At 37.2% G+C, this 21219-nt stretch overlaps 1 protein-coding gene across 1 annotated transcript in view; it reads right to left on the bottom strand.

The window, feature by feature from the left end:
* The window catches only part of LOC120301799 (gamma-aminobutyric acid type A receptor subunit pi), a 34101-nt gene extending 13116 nt beyond the window's left edge, over positions 1–20985 (bottom strand). Inside the window, exons 1-4 of the mRNA XM_039329433.1 lie at positions 20753–20985; positions 13975–14074; positions 8213–8328; positions 6867–6934 (exon numbers count right to left, since the gene is read on the bottom strand). Coding sequence (XP_039185367.1) covers positions 6867–6934; positions 8213–8328; positions 13975–14030 — 240 coding nt within the window. The 5' untranslated portion in view covers positions 14031–14074; positions 20753–20985. The remainder of the gene's footprint in view (positions 1–6866; positions 6935–8212; positions 8329–13974; positions 14075–20752) is intronic.
* Positions 20986–21219: the final 234 nt, after the last annotated feature.

Below are 21219 nucleotides of genomic sequence, written 5' to 3'. Positions count from 1 at the left end.
AATAAAATTTACCAGGCAAGGACTTTCAACAAGAAATGGTTCCATCATTTTTTCCAGAATTAACATTAAACATTTAACAAATTCTGTCCCTTGTCTTAATAAGTACTATTTATAGGTACCCATGCTGAACTATGTAGTTCTCAAATTGCTCTATATTCTTTCTTTTTTCTTTTTGTCTATAAGACCATAGAATTGGAAGGGGCATTAAGAGGTCACCCAGTCCAACTGCTTGCACTCTATTGGAATCAACAGCAACAGACCTAATAGATAATTATCCAGACTCTGTTTTTTTAAAAAAAACTCCAATGAAAGGGCTAAGAGTTTCCGATGTACTATTCCAGGCCATAAATACTATTGCATAACTACCCAACATTGTTTAAATTCATACCTTTGAGGCAGATACAATCTGGGTGTGGATGAATCTTTTTGTCTGCCTACATTTTTAGGTTGTCCTGTGTCAAGTCAAATATGAAGCATTCAAATATCAAGTTTTATTTTATTTCAGTACTGGCTGAAAAAATTTAGTAGGTTGTTTTACAGGTTTATGATCTAGGCTCAATTTATTATTTGAAAATGAAATTTTAATGGCATGTGTGGATTATTTTGTATGAATTAAGGCTTTAAAATTGTAGAATACCTATGACAATTTGAAATGTGAATTGTTTTGTATTTTTATTATTGGATTTTCTTTTAGTTAATCTCCTTTTGCTTCTTTTGAATATATTATTATTTTCCTTTTCTTTGGTTTTTCTTTGTTTACATATGGTCTTGTTTAGTTTTTTTTTCCTTAAATAGTTTCCTTCTCTGTACAATTGTTTTTGTACAGATTTTATACAAAAATAATATTTTATATAAAAATAATATTTATCTATGGTCATAAACCAAAATTTCATACAGTACTAAGTACCACAAAACATGAAAACACAAAACACTATAAAACTAAAATGGTAGATTATTAGGCATCATGAATATTTATACACAAACCTGTAAATAACCACTACTAATTTTAATGATTTTGAGAAAAAATCAATTATAATTCTAAAATATCAATAAAATACCCACACACATGCTCACACATACACATGTGCACACATACAATTGTATGCATGTTTGCATAAAGAAAAAGCATTCAGTGTTTAATTTTTAACTACCGAAGACATACTGTGGACTTCCAGATTTTATCTTCGTGCTGTGAGGAAGAAAACCTGTTTACCTAAATGATTGAGATAATTCACCATTATGCATTTCAAAGCAGTGAATTATTAATCCCTGCAATGAAGGTGAAATCCCCTGAGTCATTTATACTTCAATTATTTATCTAGACCTAGAATACATCTATATAATGTTCTATGTGAGACCTGGACAATACACATGATATACAATAAGAATCACAAGTGGATGCAGAAAATATTTGTTGATTAATAGCTCGGATGTAACAGAACAGTTAGCCTCATGAAAGATTATGTCAAGCTATCTAATGTTTCCTGTATGTTCAAAACCTCATTAGATCACAACTTTCTTTAGACTGAAAAATGTGTTTTAAAGGCAAGGCTCATCTCCAGAATGTTTTACTTTAAGAAGATAACTTCCAACATTTCAAATCTGAAAGTGTCGGCCATTTTGTTTCATGGAACTGTTTGGTACCGTTCTGGATGTCGTACTCCCCAAACTAAATTATAAAACAAATTAGCAATGAAATAAAGATAAAACTGCAAATTAGTGACAATAACAGCATCATCATAAACAAACATAGATGTAGTAGGATCAAAAGTAACTCTGAGATACTCCCATGAAACAGACTTGGGGGGGGGGGATCTTTCCTTCCTGAGTCTAAATGCTGGGGCATTTAGATACACATGACATGTCTCAATTAGGATTTTCACTAAACAATATAACACTTCGTGGATGATGTTTTCTTGATTGATTGAATATAATACATTGGTATATGACTAAACAAATGTTATGTAGAAAAAGAGTAGAAAAAACCTATATCCCCCAGGCCAAGGAAGCAGGTAAAGCACCTCTTTTAAGGAGACCTCTTCATTTGTTTTCCTTTGGTCCATGAGGCAGCAATAAAGAAATAAAATGTCTTTATTTGGCTCTGTCCTCACAGCCAGTTTCTATTTTTCTTTCAAACAGGGTTACAGTTCAGAAGTTAAGGAAAGTGATTGGTACATTTTCCAATCACCTTCCTGTTCATAGAGGAAGGGGGGGGGGTTGAGATAAAAAAATAAATCCGTGGATAGATGGGAATCTTTGGCTCACTTGCTTTTTTTTTTTTCAGGAAGCTCCCATTCACAGATCAGATGGTGCAACTCCCACCCACCCCATGACTGATCTCTTTATGTAAATAAAATGCCCAACCTGTGCTTCACTATGGGTGCTTAGTGCCTGTTGCGTCTGCTGCCAAAATTAAAACAGTCAGAGAGGGGTGGGATACTGCTGATAACAGCCCAGTAGAGCCAAAAAGATGCCAACCGCAGTATAATCAGCCCCCTGGTTATTTCTAAACACACAATAATGAATGTGGCAAGATTTATACTAGAAAAAGAGAGAAGACAACACTATAACACTGAATTAATTAAAGAGAAAGCATGTGGCTTCAGCTGTGGATTAGAGATAAGACAAAGGAGATGAAGATATGTCTGTCAACAATGGCTAGTGAATTGTCATCAAGATACAGCTAGAAGGGCAAGCCCTAAAGCAACATTGATATCCCATTGTTCCTGTATTATGAAATTTGAAAAATAAAATCTCGTGCATAATTACTCAGTAGCAGTTCTTCAGATCATTGAGAGACTTTAGTGAACTGTTTTACCTAACCTGTTACATCACAGTCCCAATGTCCACTCTGAATTTGTTATCAATTCCACTGAGGTGTGGACAAAAAGTTCCTCATGATAGAACGAAGCGTGATCCTCAAAACCAGAACATGAAGCAAAATCCACTTCACTTAAATGGTCTCTCTACCACTTATATAAATGATCTTGAAATTTATTTGGCAAGGAAGGAAAACCAGAATTAAACTGAAAATGCTACAAGAAGCTAAAGAAAATGGAGGATTTGTACTACCAGATTGGATCTTATACTACCAAGCACGTGCTCTAACATGGTTAAAAGAATGGATATGCCTTAGAAACAAAAGGTTGTTATATTTAGGAGGACATGACTTGCAACCTGGATGGCATGCATTTTTATGGTATGAAAAGAATAAAACCCATAGATTTTTTCCAAAACCATTATATAAGAAATGCATTATTATTTGTATGGGAAAAGATAAAACCAAAATCTATACAAAAATCCCAGGATGGCTATCAATGATGGAAGCATTCATTCACCCAAACTTAGTTAAATTTGAGAAAATTCTAACATATAAGGATATTTTGAATACAAATGGAAAATTAAACTCTAAACAAGAGTTAGAAGATCAGGGTATTGACTTATCACGATGGCCTCAACTGCAAATACAATCAAGGTATGATAAAGATGTTAAAATACACATTTTTATAAAGACCAGACAATGTTTGATCAGGTGTTGTTGACTTCTAATATTTTATTAGTTTTTTAATTTTACAATTAAAACATTTTAAAAGCAACGTGGTTGCTGGGTAGTCAATAATTCAATAACATACATAAATCTTTAGTACAAATCTCAAGTTATAACATCAGATATTTCCTCTCTTTTTCCCTTAATATCTACTATCTCATATTAAGCTAGTATCTTATTATTATCAACTAAGTAAAACCACCTTTGTTACATCTATCAATAATTTTTAGCTTATACATATCTTAATTGTGTTTACATTCAATCCTTATATACAATCAATGTCCTGTTATTACCTTTTTCCCAAGCTTTAATTTCCCCTCAATATTCAAATTAACATTTGGTATTTATAATTTCCAAGCTGTAGGTAACCAAAGTTTCCCTTATCTCAACTTCTTCCTTTTTCCCTTTTCATAACAAAATCTAATATTCTAAATATGCATCTTATCTATTTGCATATCATCATTGTTCTGTTTCCCCTGGGTAGTTAGTTGCCGCTGTTCTTAGAGGGTGGGGTAGAAATTCCCTTCTCTCTCTCCTCACAGGGGGAAAAGTACTTTGGGCAGCTTTTACAGGAAAAGATATTTAAAGTCTTAAAGAGAAGATCAGATCCCACCCAGTTTCATCCACATTGCTTTAAAGGTGCTTGGTAGTAATTTTGACTTCGGCTGTCAGCAGCTTAGTGACAAGCCATATTGCTATGGCTGGTCTTTCCCCCGCTGGTTTGGAGAGCTGCCCTGGATCAAGCAGAAGAGCTGTCACCCTCCCGCAATAAAGTGGGGATCCCTTCCTTGCTTGTCACCCCTACAGGGCGACTTTCGACCCTTTCCAGGGTACCTCAGGGGGATGAATTCAGGCATGGAAGACGGAGCTCGCCTTTCTGCATCTGCAGGCGCTGCAGTGGCAAACTGGAAGTCAGGTGTTGTTGACTTCTGATGAAATACTGATTAAGAAATTGTATAATTTCTTATATTGAATTTGAAAATGGAAGATGAACAAGTGAAAGAAACAATGATAATATGGGCAAAAAAATTTGGATACAATATAGAATTAGAGAAATGGCAAAATCTTTGGGAAAGAAACTATAAATTGACAATGGCAACTTCATATAAAGAAAACTTATATAACATGTTTTATAGATAGCATATTCCGCCTGTCAGATTAGCAAAAATGTTTAAAAATGTGTCTAGTAAATTCTGGAAATGTAATCAAAATCCTGGTACATATTATCACCTGTGGTAGACATGGTGGACATGTGTTAAAGCAAAAATACTTTGGACAAAAATACATACTTGGTTAGAAAAGATGTTAGGAAAACACATAGATTTTAAACCTGAACTTTTTTTATTAGATATAATTCCAGAAAGATTTGATAAACAAAGTGTATATTTAACATTACATGTATTAACAGCAGTGAGGATTGTATTTGCCCAGCACTGGAAAAATGAAAAAGCACCATTGGATGAAGAGATAATCAAGAAAATACTGGACTGATAAGAAAGTGGGAATTACTTTAGTAGATGAAAATTTGGTAATTCAGATCAAGGATCAGAAATGTGCCCATATTAAAAGAATTTATAATGAGTTAATAAAATTGGATTCAGAAACAGAGTTAGTTAAAGATTGTATGATTAAATGGGCCCAGAATATTCAAGAACCAATCTCGTTGGACCTATGGGAGGTAATTTGGACTAGAAATGTTAAATTTACGCAGGCCCAGAATTTGAGGGAAATTTTTTATAAAATGTTTTATAGATGGCATCTGGATCCTAAAAAGCTGTCCTGTATGTACCCAAACCTGCAACCTAAATGTTGGAGATGTGGTTGCTTGGATGCAACCTATTTTCATGTTTGGTGGACTTGTAAAGTTATTAAAGCCTTCTGGATTATGATTTGGTGGAACATTCAAAAGGTTTTTAAAAGGAAGATTAAGTTTACTCCCCAACTGTTTCTTTTGGGAATTTTTGTGGATTTTAATGTTAAAGAAACTATTTTAATGTTGAATTTAATAACAGCAGCAAGATTACTGGTGGGTCAATATTGGAAGAAGGATACTCTGCCTTCTTTAGAAGAATGGGTATTTAAGGTTTCTAATTTAGCAGAAATGGCTAAAATTTCTGCTTATTTAAAGGACCATTCACAAGAGAGATATTTTAACGTATGGAGAAGATGGATAGAATATGTTCAGAAGAAATATGGAACTACAAAGTTTCACTTATTCTATGAGTAATGATTTTGTTTATAAACTTATGATGTTAAAGTTTGAAGAGAGTTAAGGGTTTTTATGATTTTGTTCATTGTATAATTAGTAAACTTAAATAGATTATGTTTAATATGTTTGCATAATCCTGTATTTTGCTCTGGGAAGTTGGGGGGGAGGGGGTGGGGGGAGGGGGTGGGGGGTGGATGGTTTGAAGTTTAAGTAGTTCAGATAAAGTAGAAATAGTCTTATTGTATATAATATTAATGTTTTAATTTTGAGAGAGGAACTGCTCGGGCATTTCCCCTGGACCGCATCAAAAGGGAGGAGAAGAAGGTGAGAAGTAAGTAGGAAGGTTGAGGTGAAGGAGGAGAGGGGGGTGAGTGAAGAAAAAGAGGGAAAGAAGTAAGTTGGTTTGAGGTGGGATGCGGTTTGGGGGGAAATGGGCAGGCAAGACTGAATGTGGTGTGTATCAATTTGTTTTATTTTTTATCTGAAGTATTTGTAAGATTGTTATGTATTGTAAAATTGAAAATAAAAATTTTTACAAAAAAAGAAAATACTGGACTGTGCTGAAATGGATAGACTTACACTGAGAATCAAAGAAAAAGAAGACACAAAATATTTTCAAACATGGAACTTATCTTATCAATGGCTGGAAAAAACAAGATAGAGAGTAAGAACTTAACTTCTATTACTAAGCAAAAAATTAACCCAGAAAACAAGTTGTTCATTAAGCACGAATGAAGTGTAATAATAGAAAATTAATAAAATATTTTTTTTAAAAAAAGTTCCTCATGATAGAAGGAAGCGTGATCCTCAAATCCAGAACATGAAACAAAATCCACTTCACTTAAATGATCTCTCTACCACTTATATAAATGCCCAATGTTATTTTTAAAAAACGAGGGAATTAAAGTAATGTTATTAAAGCCATGAAATTACTCTCAAGCTGTACTTCTGCAGTGCTAAGTGCACTTACTAGAGAGTGATGGAACTTAATTCTGGGTCAATCTGGATTGCAAAATATTAGCAGTCTAAGGGACTTTGTATTCTCAAAGCTGCAGTAGTATACTATGAAGTTCTATTTCCTTATGTGCACAGTAAGGATTACTTGCTTACCATATCACTTTCTGAAATGCTGGAAATACTGGCAACATCAAGGGTCATTGCTATCGTCACAGGTTTTCCTAGGAAATGAAAAAAAAAGTTCCATTATAATAGCGAAATGATATTTCTTGTTGTGTGCAGCAGATTTTTCTCACACATCTCCAATAACAGACACTGATTTCAAGGAACAAGAAGAACAATGAAGGAGTCCAAAAGCAGCATCCTAGCACACAGAAATTTCTTAGATAACCTAAAGCAGGAGTAGGCAACCTTGGCTCTTTTATGACTGGTGGACTTCAACTCCCAGACTTCAACTCCTGAGCATGACTGGCTCAGGAATTCTGGGAGTTGAAGTCCACAGTCATAAAAGAGCCAAGCTTGCCTACTCCTGACCTAAAGCATAACCATTATTTCATTTTCCATGATAATCCCCTGCAGCTCAGCAGATCAATATATGGTTCCTTACATTAACCAAAGGCATATATCCCTAATTCATGGATATGTTTATCTGTGCACAGAACACCTGGAAGGTTACATCCACAAAGCCATATTTTCATGAAAAAATAACAGACTGTTATAGAAACATATGTTTCTAACTCCACAGTTGAAGGTTGGGGAAATGAAATGAGAATTGGTGACTGGATTGAGCCCTGTTTTAAATGTCAGGCAAAGTTAAAGTTCTTCCCACACCTAAAGAGCAGTTGTTAATAAGAGTTCTGCTCAAAATTATTGATTCTTCATCCTGTATCCATTTAAGGACAAATGGAACGGACCTAATGTTTTTTTTTAACCACTGAAGCCAAACAATACATACTTTGGCTATACATGCACTAATATTAAGAAAAATTGTTAGGATTATGGAAGATGGTTCTAAAAACTTCATCCAGCCTGCTCATACTATGTGACTGAACAAAAGTGCTGATGCTCTCTCATCCTAGCCCAGCTTTCTCCACTCTGGTGCTATCCAGATGTATGGGCTGGAAATTATGACACTTGATGTCCAAACAGTTTGAGAGCGCCAGGTTTGCAAATCAGTTCAAAGTACTTTTTAGTGGAGAGGTGATCTAAGCATTTAGACTGCATGAATCAAAATCTTTTTGCCAATAGAAACATTCACTTCAAGAACCTTTTCAGGTTTTAACTTGAGTTTAAATTAGAATTGAGACTTGAGTTGTTGAAATGAATCATATGGCTCAGGGATGGGCAAGGAATAATAGTCTAGCTATGGTAGGAACAAATTACACCCAAAAGTCTAATATTAAAGTTATTCTTCGGTAGCAAAGTAAGAAAATAATTTCTTCCTCCAAGGACAAATGATTACGGTACTTTGTTTTTACTGAATCACAGAAATGACCTACCACCAAAATTTGGCCGGAGATATTTGTTATATCCCTTAGTGAGGTTCCCAAATCCAGGAAGGTAGGATGTAACTGGATAGTCAGTGCTGTGAACTTTTTGACACAAAATAAACTTTCTGAAAAGGAAAAAAAATAGTATAGTAGTAGTGTAGCTTAACTGCCATAAAATTGTTTGTGCTGGCCATTAACCAAATAAAGATTATTTTACTTGACTTAGCTATGAAGTTGTAGTCCTGCTTCTCACCTCATATCAAGTACCAAATATAAATTTGCAGCATTTACCCATTGTTCTCTAAAAAAGAGTACAATATGTTACATTAGCCCTCAACAATATTAAAATAATTGATCACCAAATTAGTAATGGTGGTAGAAGAAAAAATGGGACGAACTTAACAAGACATTATTTAGCAATATCACCAACAAAGCAGTCTATGATCAAAGGTAGTCATATATGGACTCTGCAAAATTTAAATAATATTCCTTAAGTATTTTGTAGAGATTAAAAAGGGGCTGCTTTATAAAAATGTGTATTGAAATAAAAAGAGCTCCCCTTTTTAAATAATGTTTAGGGAAGGAGGAAAAAGCATTTAACCTGTGATTCTGACAGATTAGGATTGCCCACTTAACTAGATTAAGTAACAGTAATTGATACTGACTCATCAGAATACATGATGTCTAATTAGGTAGAACCACTTGAAAAGGAGATAAACAAAACAGGGGATGGAAGGTGATAATTGCAACAGAAGGAGAAATGAAAGCAGGAATGAAGCAGAGCAAAAGTAACAACAAATATAGGATTAATTAGAGGAGAGGTTCCAGATGTCACTTCCTTGGAATATTAATTATGAAAATCTAGGGAATGCATGGCTCAGTGTCCTTGTTGTGAGAAGAATTCAAACAAAATATTAATACTGAGTTCTTTTGAGCTTGGAACATCAAGCCATTGTGTCTGCATTGGGAGATACAGCTTCCTTTCTGGCTGCACCAAGATAAAAATAATGGCTAAGACAGTGGATAATGCAACACAACAAAGAACTTCAAAAGCCCTTAATGAGGATATGGATTAGTTATCCCAACCAAGCAAGAGTTATTGTTGAACGCCTCCCTTTTGCTGGAGTTTGGCCTGGAATGCATAACAGTGCTCATCTGCCATCAAAAAACAATCCCCAAGTGGAAATTCATTTTCAACATGAGAGGAGGAAGAGGTAGAGAAATAATAATAATAATAATAATAACAACAACAACAACAACAACAATAAAGCTTTATTATCACTTTGAATGTGCACTAATCAGCATATATTAAAGTGAAATTTCGTTGCATACAGGGTCACCACCTCCAATACAGATTACATAAATATGATAAAAGTAAATAAATAAATACAGAATATACCCACATATATTACATGACACAGAGAAACAACACAGTCTAGTTCAGATTATGTATACATGTGCATGGTGAGAAAAACAAATCTTGCGAGTTTACCAGAAGGATGGCATAGGGAAACAAAGCTATTACAGAATTAGGTAGCTTTCTGACCAGAGTTTGAAATACTCATCTAGTATTTAGATCAGGGGTCCCCCAACCCCCGGTACATCAACCGGCACCGGGCCACGGCATGCCAGAAACTGGTCCGTGCAAACAAGCAAAGCCCCATCTGCAGGATGCAGGCAGTACATGAAACCACACCCCCTCTGGTCCACGGAAAAACCTCTCTCCACCGAACCAGTCCCTAGTGCTCAAAAGTGTGGCGACCTCTGATTTAGATGATAAACTTATTCACTTCCCTTCTCTCATGGTACAATCTTGGGTAATAAGAATAGGGAAGTAGGAACAGGAATTTTTTTAAAAAAATGATAATAGGAATATTGTAGGAATGGATAGTCTTCTGCCAATTGCTACAAGAGTTTTTGGAGCAAAGCCTAGAAAGCATTGGACTGAAATATAACCTTCATATTTGTACGCAAAGGATGCTTGCCCTTTATAAGATGAAGAGTCAGAGTAGAAAATGGGACATTTCTATGTGTATATGTTCATGTGGGTGGGTGTGGATGAGTAGGATAGGAAAGGCTGTCCAGAATGAGAGAAACCTGTTACTTCTGCATTGTAGGAGTAGTATGTATGCTTCCAAATCAGTGTCCTTATAGTTTTATTGGCAAGGTTTCAGAATTGTTTAGTCATTGCCTCCTTTGTAGGGTCGAGAGAGAGGGACTGGCCCGAAGTGACCCAGCTGGCTTTTGTGCCTAAGATGGGAGTAGAACTTACAGTCTCCTGGTTTCTAGCCTGGTGCCTTAATCACTACATCAAACTGGTTCTCAGTATTGTATGGGAAGAACTGTGATAGTCTAGGGTGGTAAAAAAATCAAGAGTCTGACAGCACCTTTATTTCTCCTGAACTCTTTGCTTCTATTTTTACCAGAGTCATCCTGTTTAGATAATCCCAAAGATGGTGAAGGCTACCCATAACTGTTTCCATTGTATGGGAAGGGACTTATTCTGGCTGGAAACAATAGCAGGCAAGCACTTTGCACCTTTCTCTGGACTAAGAGAACAATCAAAAGGATGGAACAAGTGACTCCCCATTGTCCAAGTTCAGGGCTCTGCTTGTTAGAATTCAGGTATTGACAACAACAATCACAAATGCCTAGGACAGGGTATGGCATGTGTCCAAATGGACAGCAAGCATAAAAACATTTCATAATAAATCAGAACCCAAAAATGAACTACTGCAGTCCCCAGTATAAACCATTATCTTCTTTTTGCCTTACTTCTAATCTCTAAGCAAACAGGGACAAAGTCCATGTGGAAGCACTTTGATCTGAACAATAAAATATTTTCATTGGGAATGTGGGAGGATTTTGATTTTCTTGCTGCTCAAGAATAGCTGCTCTTATTGTCAACAAACACAATCCTAGATGGACGCTGGACAAAGAAACTGTCCAGATTTTTTTGCATGATGTCTCCCATGTTTTCAAATGGAAACAACTATTTGGATATATTCCTAATATAAGATACCGTTTCAGAGCAATCATTTCAGTGGTTCTACTCTCTGTGAATCCCATGACTGGGATGAAGCACAAAATTCCCTTGTGCTCATTTATGTTCCCAAACATATACAACGGTTGGCAATATTCCATGACTATTGAAAGCTATGGAGTCACCAAAATTCTTTCTTTTCTGGGAAATATTCAGTCTTCTTTTGAAAGTTTTTTTTTTAATTTGCCTGACTGAGATATTTGTAACTAAGAAGCTGGTTCACCAACAAACTGTGCCTTCCTCCAAAGAAGACCCCTTGTCCCTGAACAGAAGTCAGAAAAGCAGAGGTGTTTTTTTTTTTTAAAAAAAAGAGTCACTCAAAGCAAAATTCTTTTGACCCTGGTACAGAAGACCATGTCAACAACAACAGAAAATATTAACAGGAGTGCCTATACAAAGGAGTCATCTTTGAAAGATCTTTGCATTTTAAGAGAAAATAGGGAAATCATAAGCACAGAACATTACATATACCTTTTTTGCTGATTATACTTCCTGATCAGAAGAGAGCTGAAAGTGTAGTCAGACCAGTAAAATACTGGTTAGCAACTTTAGAAAATAAATAGCTGTTTCTATTTCTCAGGCCTGCACTTTCCATTGTAGTGGTGGTGCAATGGAGTGAGATGAAGTTTATGCACCTTGCTAAGCTTGGGTTGCAAAGATAGGCATGAGCACTAAGTGGCATCCTAGAATTACTTTTATCTCTTTTCTGCCCTCTAGCGGTCATCTGGATATGGTAGTGTGGAACTTGAACCTTGGATTTATTCTAGAGAAAAAAATGGGGCTTTTGCAAACTGTAACATCATGTATGTTTGTGTCCAGCTAAAAGAAAGAATGACTAGCGTATCTCGGTGGGCAAACATTATGACACCATAAGCTAAAAATGAATTCAACATACATTGAGAAAGTTTATTCTTCCATGAAATGTATTGCGAGGTAAATAAGCATAGAACTCCAGCCTGAAAATGGCATGAATTTGAACTGGGCAATCCTATGCTGCCTACTCAGAAATATGCTTCTCTAAATTTACTACAAGGAAGTGACTATAGAATTACAGCCTTCCTCTGTCTGGAGTTTGCATGAGTGATGGCTGTCAGTTTCCATGTGCAAAGGCAGAGAAAATTCAGCTCATCTTGTACACGCCTGTTAAATGGGAGACAGAATCTGAACAGTGAGGTGGGTATGTATGTGGCCATTAGCTTTTCCAGGATCCTGATATTAAACTCACGCTGAGATGTACAGTCACTGTTTTCCAAGTTGTCATTATACATTGCACATTAAACAAAGATCTAATTCAAAAAGCAGCCAAGCTCTTTGAAAAATTGGTATTTTGAGACATTGATAAGCAAATGGATCATCCCCATCCTTTGGAGATAGAATATTTCAAAGCGTGTGTGTGTGTGTTTGTGTGTGTGTATAGAATTATAATTGTCAGAATATTTCATTTTTAGTCCTGCTGGCTACTGCTGCTGGAACATCTGGTGAGCTGATACCTCCACCTTGATATAAACAGTTGTTTGGGGTCATCCTGTACTGGGATTTACTAGTTTGTTATCTTCCTATTAATAAAAAAATTATCCCATGGGAAAAAAGAGTTTTCCACATTATTCTTAGTCCGGAATGCTTCTGAATCCTTGTCTATAATCTCTACAATCTGGAAATCTGACTTAAAACATTTTAAACTCCTCATATGGCAGGCCCCCAAAACTATTTGGATTATATATTTCATACTAAGTCATCATCCTGGGCTCTAAAATCAACTGAAGTGGTGACTGTAGCCCTGATATCACAAGGTGTATAGCACTTGGAAGAATTGCAATGTCTGGCATGAATAACATCTGAAAGAGTAAAGACATCAGCCTCACAACCAAATGGAGGTTAGTCAACACAATAATTTTTCCAATTGCTACCTATGGCTGCGAAACTTGCAGTCTGAAAAAGGCAGATAGGAGAAGGGTAGATGCCTTTGAACTGTGGTGCTGGAGGTAACTATTATACATCCCATGGATTGCAAAAATAACAAAGAAAAAAGTCCTAGATCGAACCTCACCAAAAATATCTCTTGAAGCCAACATCGCCAAACAGAGGCTGTCATATTTTGGTCATGTCATTCGAGCTGACTCATTCGAAAAGTCAATCATGCAGGGAGTGATCAGCGGAAAAAGGAGAATGAGCCACTATAAAGGATGACACCCGGATCATGGAGGATCTGAAGGAGGCGGTGTGAGACAGAGGGGCATGGAGAGTGCTGATCCATAGAGTGGTTGAGGGTTAGACTGAATGACTGAAGACTAGGTCATTTCTTCCAAACCCCAGCTATTTCAAAATGGATTAACTGTAGTAAAAGATGAAGAAATGTGCCAATTGTAGTTTCTCATAGCATCTTATTTTTTCAGGCTAAACCCTCTGTCCTGCTTTTGCATCAATCTGCTCATTTTTCATAGTACAGACATAATGTGCACATTTTAGCAGCCATTTCCCTAATATAATATATTTCTCTATGTGTATTTCACTGCCCCATGAATTTTTATACATACTTTTCTCTATTCATTTATTTTAGATGCATGTTTTGATTGGAGAAGTGAATCACAACACTCAGAATAAAGTGAATTTCAAAAGGTCTCATGTTTAGGAACTGAAGATAAGGAAGATTTGCATTAAAGTATAAACTGAATACATCTGAATAAACTGAATAAATATACTCCTCCGTTGAATGTATTTTTCAACTTACCCTTGACACAGAAGAAAGAGCCACACAAGGCTGGAGAAATAATAACTGCAGTGCATTTGTGAAGATTATTTGGTGCTGGGTGTAATTCTTCAGTTATAGTCTGTGAAGAAAAGCAGAGAAACGACAAATTTAATTTTCTAGCAAAACCCTACAGTAGCAAAAGAGGCCATTACATCAACTTACTAAAACTAAGATTTTCTATCTACTCCCACACTAGATAATTCTTTTTTAACGGTGTTTCTCAATCCTGACAGCTTTAAGATCTGTGGGCCAGGTTGGCTAGGGAATTCTGGGAGTTGAAGTCCACGCATTTTCAAGTTGCCAAAGCTCAGAAACACTGATATAAAATAACACTTCAGATCATATCCAGTTTTGCTCATATAAAGGCTATCTCACCTGATTTTTTTTTTTTTTTGTCTTTCAGCTAAGAGACCTGCATACTTCATACTAAAGAAAGAATTTTAAATTCAACAGCTAGAATTTATATTTTTAAAAGAGATGAGTGGCTGGGTTACATATATTTGCTTGCTTCCTCCCACAACCTTAGGCACATTTATTATCACCTTAGCCAGGATGATACTAATTTGCATGTCTGAAAGATCCCCATCAAGCCAGTTATTAATAGACATAGCACATTTGGATATATTCCCCACTATCAACCTGAGCCTAATGCAGCATTTTTAAAACTCCAAAGTTGCCTTTAATTTCATACAGCTTGGCCTACCAAAACGTTGCCTCTGTAGATGTTGAATTTTTTTTTCTCTATAAATAAATATGTAACAGTCAGTGCCTTTTAGGACTGTATTAGCTTGTTACGTGCTAGCTTAATAATTTGCATTTCTCCATTAACCTGCAATATCTCTAGCTAACTATCAGCGTTCCATATTTAAATCTAACTCCAAGATACATCTGTATTTAAATATTTGTTTTACAAATTTTTTATGTATTGATATCTATTTTAGTTTAGTTTAGATTAATATTAGCAGAGAGTGACTCTTGAAGCATTTATGCAGCTATGTTTATGGAAACTGATGAAATATTTAGTAGAAAGTGTTCCAGATAACTGTGCATTTTAATTTCATGAAAAATGTTTTAATTTTTGATTGAAAAAAATATAGTCCATCTCCAGACAAATCTGGTGCTTAATTTTAACTGGATGCTGGAAACTGTGGCTCAAAAGGTCTGGAGTAAAAACAAACCCAGCTAAAGAGGTGGAAAGTCACCAACTCAACTTATAGTAGCCTCTGGGTGAAAGTTGGTTTTTGATGTTGCCACAGTCTGTTGGTTCATTTCTGAAGGTATTGTTATTTGGAACAAAGTATTCAAATGAACTGTTTTTAAGTGGTTCTGTTGACTTTTCTGGGAGTGGACATGACCCCTTGGCTTTAGGCCTAGAAAATATAAAAAATTAAACTCATCCAGCCATGAGTGGTGTGATACCTGTTGCCTTTGTTTTATGTTGTGCAGGACCTTCTTGTTCAGCAAGAGAAAACAATGGAACAAGATTACCTCAGGGGATGTGTATTTCTCAGATGTTTCAAAAGGTATGCCCTTGAAAAGCCCTTGTAGTTTTTTGGGAGTGTATTTCTTTCACAAAAAGATCATTAATGGTAGACCAACATCTCTGAAAGGCATCTGGCCACAAGAATGCTCATCATAGGAACAAATCAAATGCCACTCGCAAATCATTGAGAGCCAGAGCTTGAACTGTGTGGTCTATTTGTGCCTTTCTTTAGTTTCTGTGGTACAATCTTGACTGGATAGAAATTTCAACCAGGATTTCCGGGAACTGTTGAGAAAAACTGTTATAAAATAATGTTGAATAACCTTATCCATTGATATCCCACCTCATATCTGATTAATTTTGTTCTCTTTTTTCTACTTCCATTTTAAAGAAAGAGATAATAATTTCAAAACAAACTACATAAGAATAGACGCTTGTACACTCTTCTTTTTTAAGGGGATATTGTTACTCAATATTGACCAATGGGAAAGAAAAAAAAGCTCTTTGATGAAGATTCTCAGTCATCCAGGTAGAATTGTCTGGAAGTTGAGTCCTGGCAACTAGACTTATTTTCTTCTTGGTTTGAGACATTTTGCTGACCATCCAACAATTCCAGTTGGAATCCTTGTTCAAATATTCTGGCCAGTTTAGCATACGTTCTCTGCTTGGCTTATGAAGGTTGCTGTTATTGTTGTTGTAAAAGGAGGCCCCGTGCCACTCCCCAAAACCCAACATTTAATGGCATCCCTCAAAATTTATGTTTAGACCATTAAATGCATTCCTGCTTTTAACAGACATGACTCCATGGCTGCATTCCCGATCATTAACAAAACACAATTCAGATAGTAATATGATTCAGAAAACCATTCCAATTTTATTTAGGCATTTAAATTGATTGATTTAAATTGATTTGGTGTTTTTTTTTTTTCTGAATCCATGAGAACTAGAATGGGACAGAAGACACACCCTCTGGCTGTGTTAGATCATAGCTTCCACAACTAATACTGAGTTGATTGTTCAGGCTGTTTGCTAAAAATTATGGGATTTGTATTAGGGCTTCCATACTTAGGCTGCAAAAATCTGCAGTGCAGCAGTGCAGAGATACAGAAAACTTTCTGTTTGCAGCTGTCTAGTGGTTGGCCAGAATTTTTTTTTAACCCAGACATCATAGTCTTAATTTATATTCAGACCCATAAGGAGAGTGAGAAGCTATGGAATGCTATATGGAATGCAGTATTAGTTTTAGTTGCCTTTGAAATGATATATATATTTTCTTTTTAGTAAACATGCTTATGTTTGCACCATGTGCTATTTCTGATTACACCAGATTAATAATTTACACAATTAAAAAAATGAAGAAAGCGGCTTGGTATCACAAATGTTCACTAAAAACAAACTATAATTTGAACATATTCAGCATAACAAAATCTATTTTAACTACTGTATATGCCATGAAATATGCATACACATTGCAGAAAAAAGGTTGGGGAAATATATTAAGATGCTGATTCAAGAGCCAAGAGTATTCTTGTAGGGGAAATGAGTGGCATAGAAATCTAATAAGTAAGTAAGTAAGTAAGTAAGTAAGTAAGTAAGTAAGTAAGTAAGTAAATAAATAAATAAATAAATAAATCTGTTCAGAGACTTGAGAACATTTTTTTAAAAATCAAATCAACATTCCAGAAATCAATGAGATCAACCAATCTGCAAGTGTTCTTTTCTTGTCCTTTTTCAGAAGTTGTAACTATCACAATTCTCTCTTTAAAAAACAAACAACCACCACCATAACCATAATCATAGCTAATATTTTTTTCATCCAGATTTGCACATCACAGCATGCAAAAGCTAGCACGTGGCCAGGCAGACTTTCAAATCATGTGGCCCCTTGTCTTCTCCTTCTCCCAGGCAGTAAGTAATTTAATCAGTGTTCAATCTCATGCTGATATAATATCAGTTTGTTATTTTGAATGAACCAAAGATGGTGATTCGAAACAAGCTCTGATGAGTAAATCAGGACAGTTTTATGCCCCCTGTTTCAGATTGTTTGGCTTTGAAATTGCCAGCCCTTCACGGTGGACCAAATCGGGAAACAGGCCTGGAGTCTGAAGCTGTGTGTAGTAAGGCCAGAAATATGTGAAACTATTTGAAAAGCAAAAGAGCTCAAAGTTGAGCTAATGCATTCTTTGTTCATGGAAAGTAGCCATGTCTAAGTCAGCCTTAACAGGCGGTATTGCTCAGCTGATCTGACCCAAATGTAGGTAGTGTTCAGCTTATGACAACAAATGAGCCCAAAATTTCTCTTGCTAAGCAAAACAATTGCTAAGCAAGTTGTGCCCCATTTTGCAACCTTTGTGCGAATCGCTGCAATTGTTAAGTGATCTATGAACAAGTACTTTTATAACTCCTATAGGTAGTCTTCGCCTTACAGCAGTTCATTTAGTGACCATTCAAAATTTCAACGGTGCTGAAAAAAGTGACTTATGACCAGGGCTTTTTTTGTCATAGAACGCCCAGAATGGAGTTCCGGCACCTTTTTTGGATGGAACCTTGTACGGTAGACAAGACGGGTTGTATGATGTGTGTGAGTTCCGGCACCTTTTTTTTTTTTTTTTTTACAAAAAAAGCACTGCTTATGACCATTTTTCACACTAATGACCTTTGCAGCATCCCCATGATTACATGATTTACATTCGGATGCTTGACAACTAGTTCATATTTATGACCGTTGCAGTGTCCCAAGGTCATGTAATCCCCTTTTGTGACCTTCTGACAAGGGAAGTCAATGGGGAAGTCACACTCACTTAAGAACTGTGTAACTAATTTTACATCTACAGTGACTCGCTTAACAAATGTCGCAAGAAATGTCGTAAAACGGAACGAGACTCATTTAACAAATTTCTCTGCAACATTTTGGCCATAAGCCGAAGACTAACTGTACTTGCTTTAAAACACATTTGGGGTTCTTCCAGCCTCATGTGAGGACCCACCTTTGTCCAGGCCTGAATAAACGGGTGACTTAAACTCTGTCTCTTTGTTTGGGCCCAAGTTGCGCCTGGTTCCCTGCTTGACATTATGGATATGTTTATTGGGAAGAGAGGGGATTACCACCTAGTGGTGCTCATTTGAAAAATGTAGAATGACTTATCAGGAGCCCTGAGGAACCGAGACTGCCAGTTGATTGACACTTACTAACCTACAGCAAATGTGAGTAAAAAACCTCCTATAGCAGTGATGGCGAAGTTTTTAGAGACCGAGTGCCCAAACTGCAACCCAAAACCTACTTATTTATCACAAAGTGCCAGGGCTGCATCAGTATTATGGTGCCTCAGGGGGGGCGTGGGGCATGGCCTACTGGGTGGGTGTGGCTGCAGTGGTCATGGCAGACTGGTTGAGCGTGGCCAGGGCCAAGTCGGTGGGGGCCAGTCCCTCGCCATCCCGGGTGGCCAACGCCACTTGCTCACTCACTTCCTGCCCTGTCGCTTCCAAACATCACATGCTCGCTACTCTGGCGAACTCCACTGGGGCAACGGCGCGCATGCCCACAGAAAGGGTTCTGAGTGCCGCCTCTGGCACATATGCCATTGGTTCGCCACCACTGTCCTATAGACTTCACCATCAACACAGGTTGCTTGTTTGTGGGGGTGAGGGGGTGGCTGCCTTGCCGTGTGTGGCTTCATCCTTTGTAACAGCATTCATATTCTGGTTCCATACCACAAAAAGACTTGTCTCTCATCCTCTATTTCTAGCTCTACACCCTTCTCCCTGGAGGTAAGCATTTGAACTGACTTCAGACTTCATTTTCATTTTCATAAATGAGCAGAAACACTTTTAGCCCTGCTGTTGGACAATCTCCTTGGGCCTGTCCCTGTCCCAGTTCTCTTGGATCTTACAAGAGGTTTCTCTCCCATCAACCCTGATATCCTGCTGGCCATCCAACAGACATGGCAATAAAGTGATCATAATCTAACATAATCCTAATGGTTGCTATGAGATTCATGTTCCTTTCTGTAAAACCCATCCTGCAGGCTTCCAAGAGGTTCAGGTGTATCCTCCTGCTTTTCCCCAAATGCAAGATGTCATGGGAAGAAGTTTGCAAGGAATTTGGAGAATCAATGGGACTTGTGACTAGTCCTCACTCTTATGACTGTTCCAGCATCCTCACAGTTACATGACCAGAATTCGAGGGCTTGGCAACCAACATGCATTTACAACGGTTACAGCAGGGGTCCCCAATCCCGGTCCATGGACCGGTACTAGGCCGCAGCATGCCAGCAACTGGTCCGCACAAACAAGCAAAGCTCCATCCGCAGGATGCAGGCAGCACACAAAACCACGCCCCCTCCATGGTTTTTGGGGACCTCTGGGTTACAGGATCCAGGGCTGTGTGATGGCCATTTGTGATCTTCTGAGTCAGCTTCCAACAAGCTAAGTCAATAGGGAGGAGGATTTGCTTAACAACCATGGGAGTAACTTAACAACTGCAGTGATTTGCTTAACAACCATGCTCAAAAAGTTTGTAAAATCAGGTGCAACTCACTTAACAATTACCTTGCTTAGCAGCAGAAATTCTGGTCCCAATTCTGGTTCTTAATTGAGGACTACTTGCATTTGTCATATCTTTAGGCTGCGTCCTATTCATCCTTATCATTCCCTGTTCATCTTGCTTCATCTATTACAGGTCCACCGGGAACCAGGCAATCTGAATCAATGGCAAAGAATGGCCAGTTGTTAGGACCCAAGGAAAGGCCAAGACCATCTTTTCATTGTTCAGCTTTGAGTTGATTTTTGATCATAATACAGACACACTCAAGGGATTCTTTTTTTCCCCACCAGTTATTACAGTTAATCAGGAAGGGCAAGACCATGCTATCCTTCAAACAAATTGAGACGAGAGAAATAAGTCTCACCAGATCTTCCTCTCCCTTCCAACTATAATTTTATTGCCTCCCCTTCTCTCTCAGCCAGCAGCAGTGAGGTATAGCAGCAAGTTGTGATCCATTCTTTCCCATTCCATATGCCATTTGTGTGGATTGGACTGCAACTCCTAACATTGGCAGCCAGCATGACCAATATTCAAAGTTGGTGCATACAAAATATCTGGGAAGACACCACGCTGGAGAGGGCTGCTATTGTGACTGTAAGAAGCCCTTTAAAAATAGATAGAACTCTCAGAACAATACATTAGCTCTTGCAGGGCAATGTGCTGTAAACAAAGGCAGCTAAAATTAAACCACCCAAGAAGACAGATGAAAGGAAGAAAAAAAAATTACTTACGTTCAGTTCATCCTTCTCCTGCAAACCGTCTACTTTTCTTCCTGAGCTGTCAGTCCATTTATTTGTAGCTTCAGCCAAACTAAAAAGCTGTGTACAAGTGTCTCTGCTTTTCAAACTCTTATATAAATTGGATTGTTCCAGTGACGTTCTCACAAACAAATGGTCCCTTTTTTTTTTGGTTTCAGCTAATCTGCTTCCAGTCACTTCAATCTGAGATCAATCAGCTTGTAATCTTTCTTAAAAATGGATTTTGGTGCTTTAGTTGCCACCCAGTCAGGTGGAGCCCCTTTCCGCAGAGGGCACAAGTTGCAGTTCAAGTAGCAATCTGCAGGCTTGCTTAGAACTTAAACCTGTCACGCTATTTGCATGGCCGCACCTCTTCCCTCTCCCATTGCCTTTACCCATTCATCATATGATGTCCCAACATTTTTCCCCAAAGAATTTTTCTCTCTTAGATCATCAGAAAC

This window comes from Crotalus tigris, unplaced genomic scaffold, assembly GCF_016545835.1.
Source record: "Crotalus tigris isolate CLP2741 ecotype Arizona unplaced genomic scaffold, ASM1654583v1 scf7180000024397.1630199, whole genome shotgun sequence".
Classification (NCBI taxonomy): domain Eukaryota; kingdom Metazoa; phylum Chordata; class Lepidosauria; order Squamata; family Viperidae; genus Crotalus; species Crotalus tigris.
This window is presented reverse-complemented; position numbering and strand designations above follow the sequence as displayed.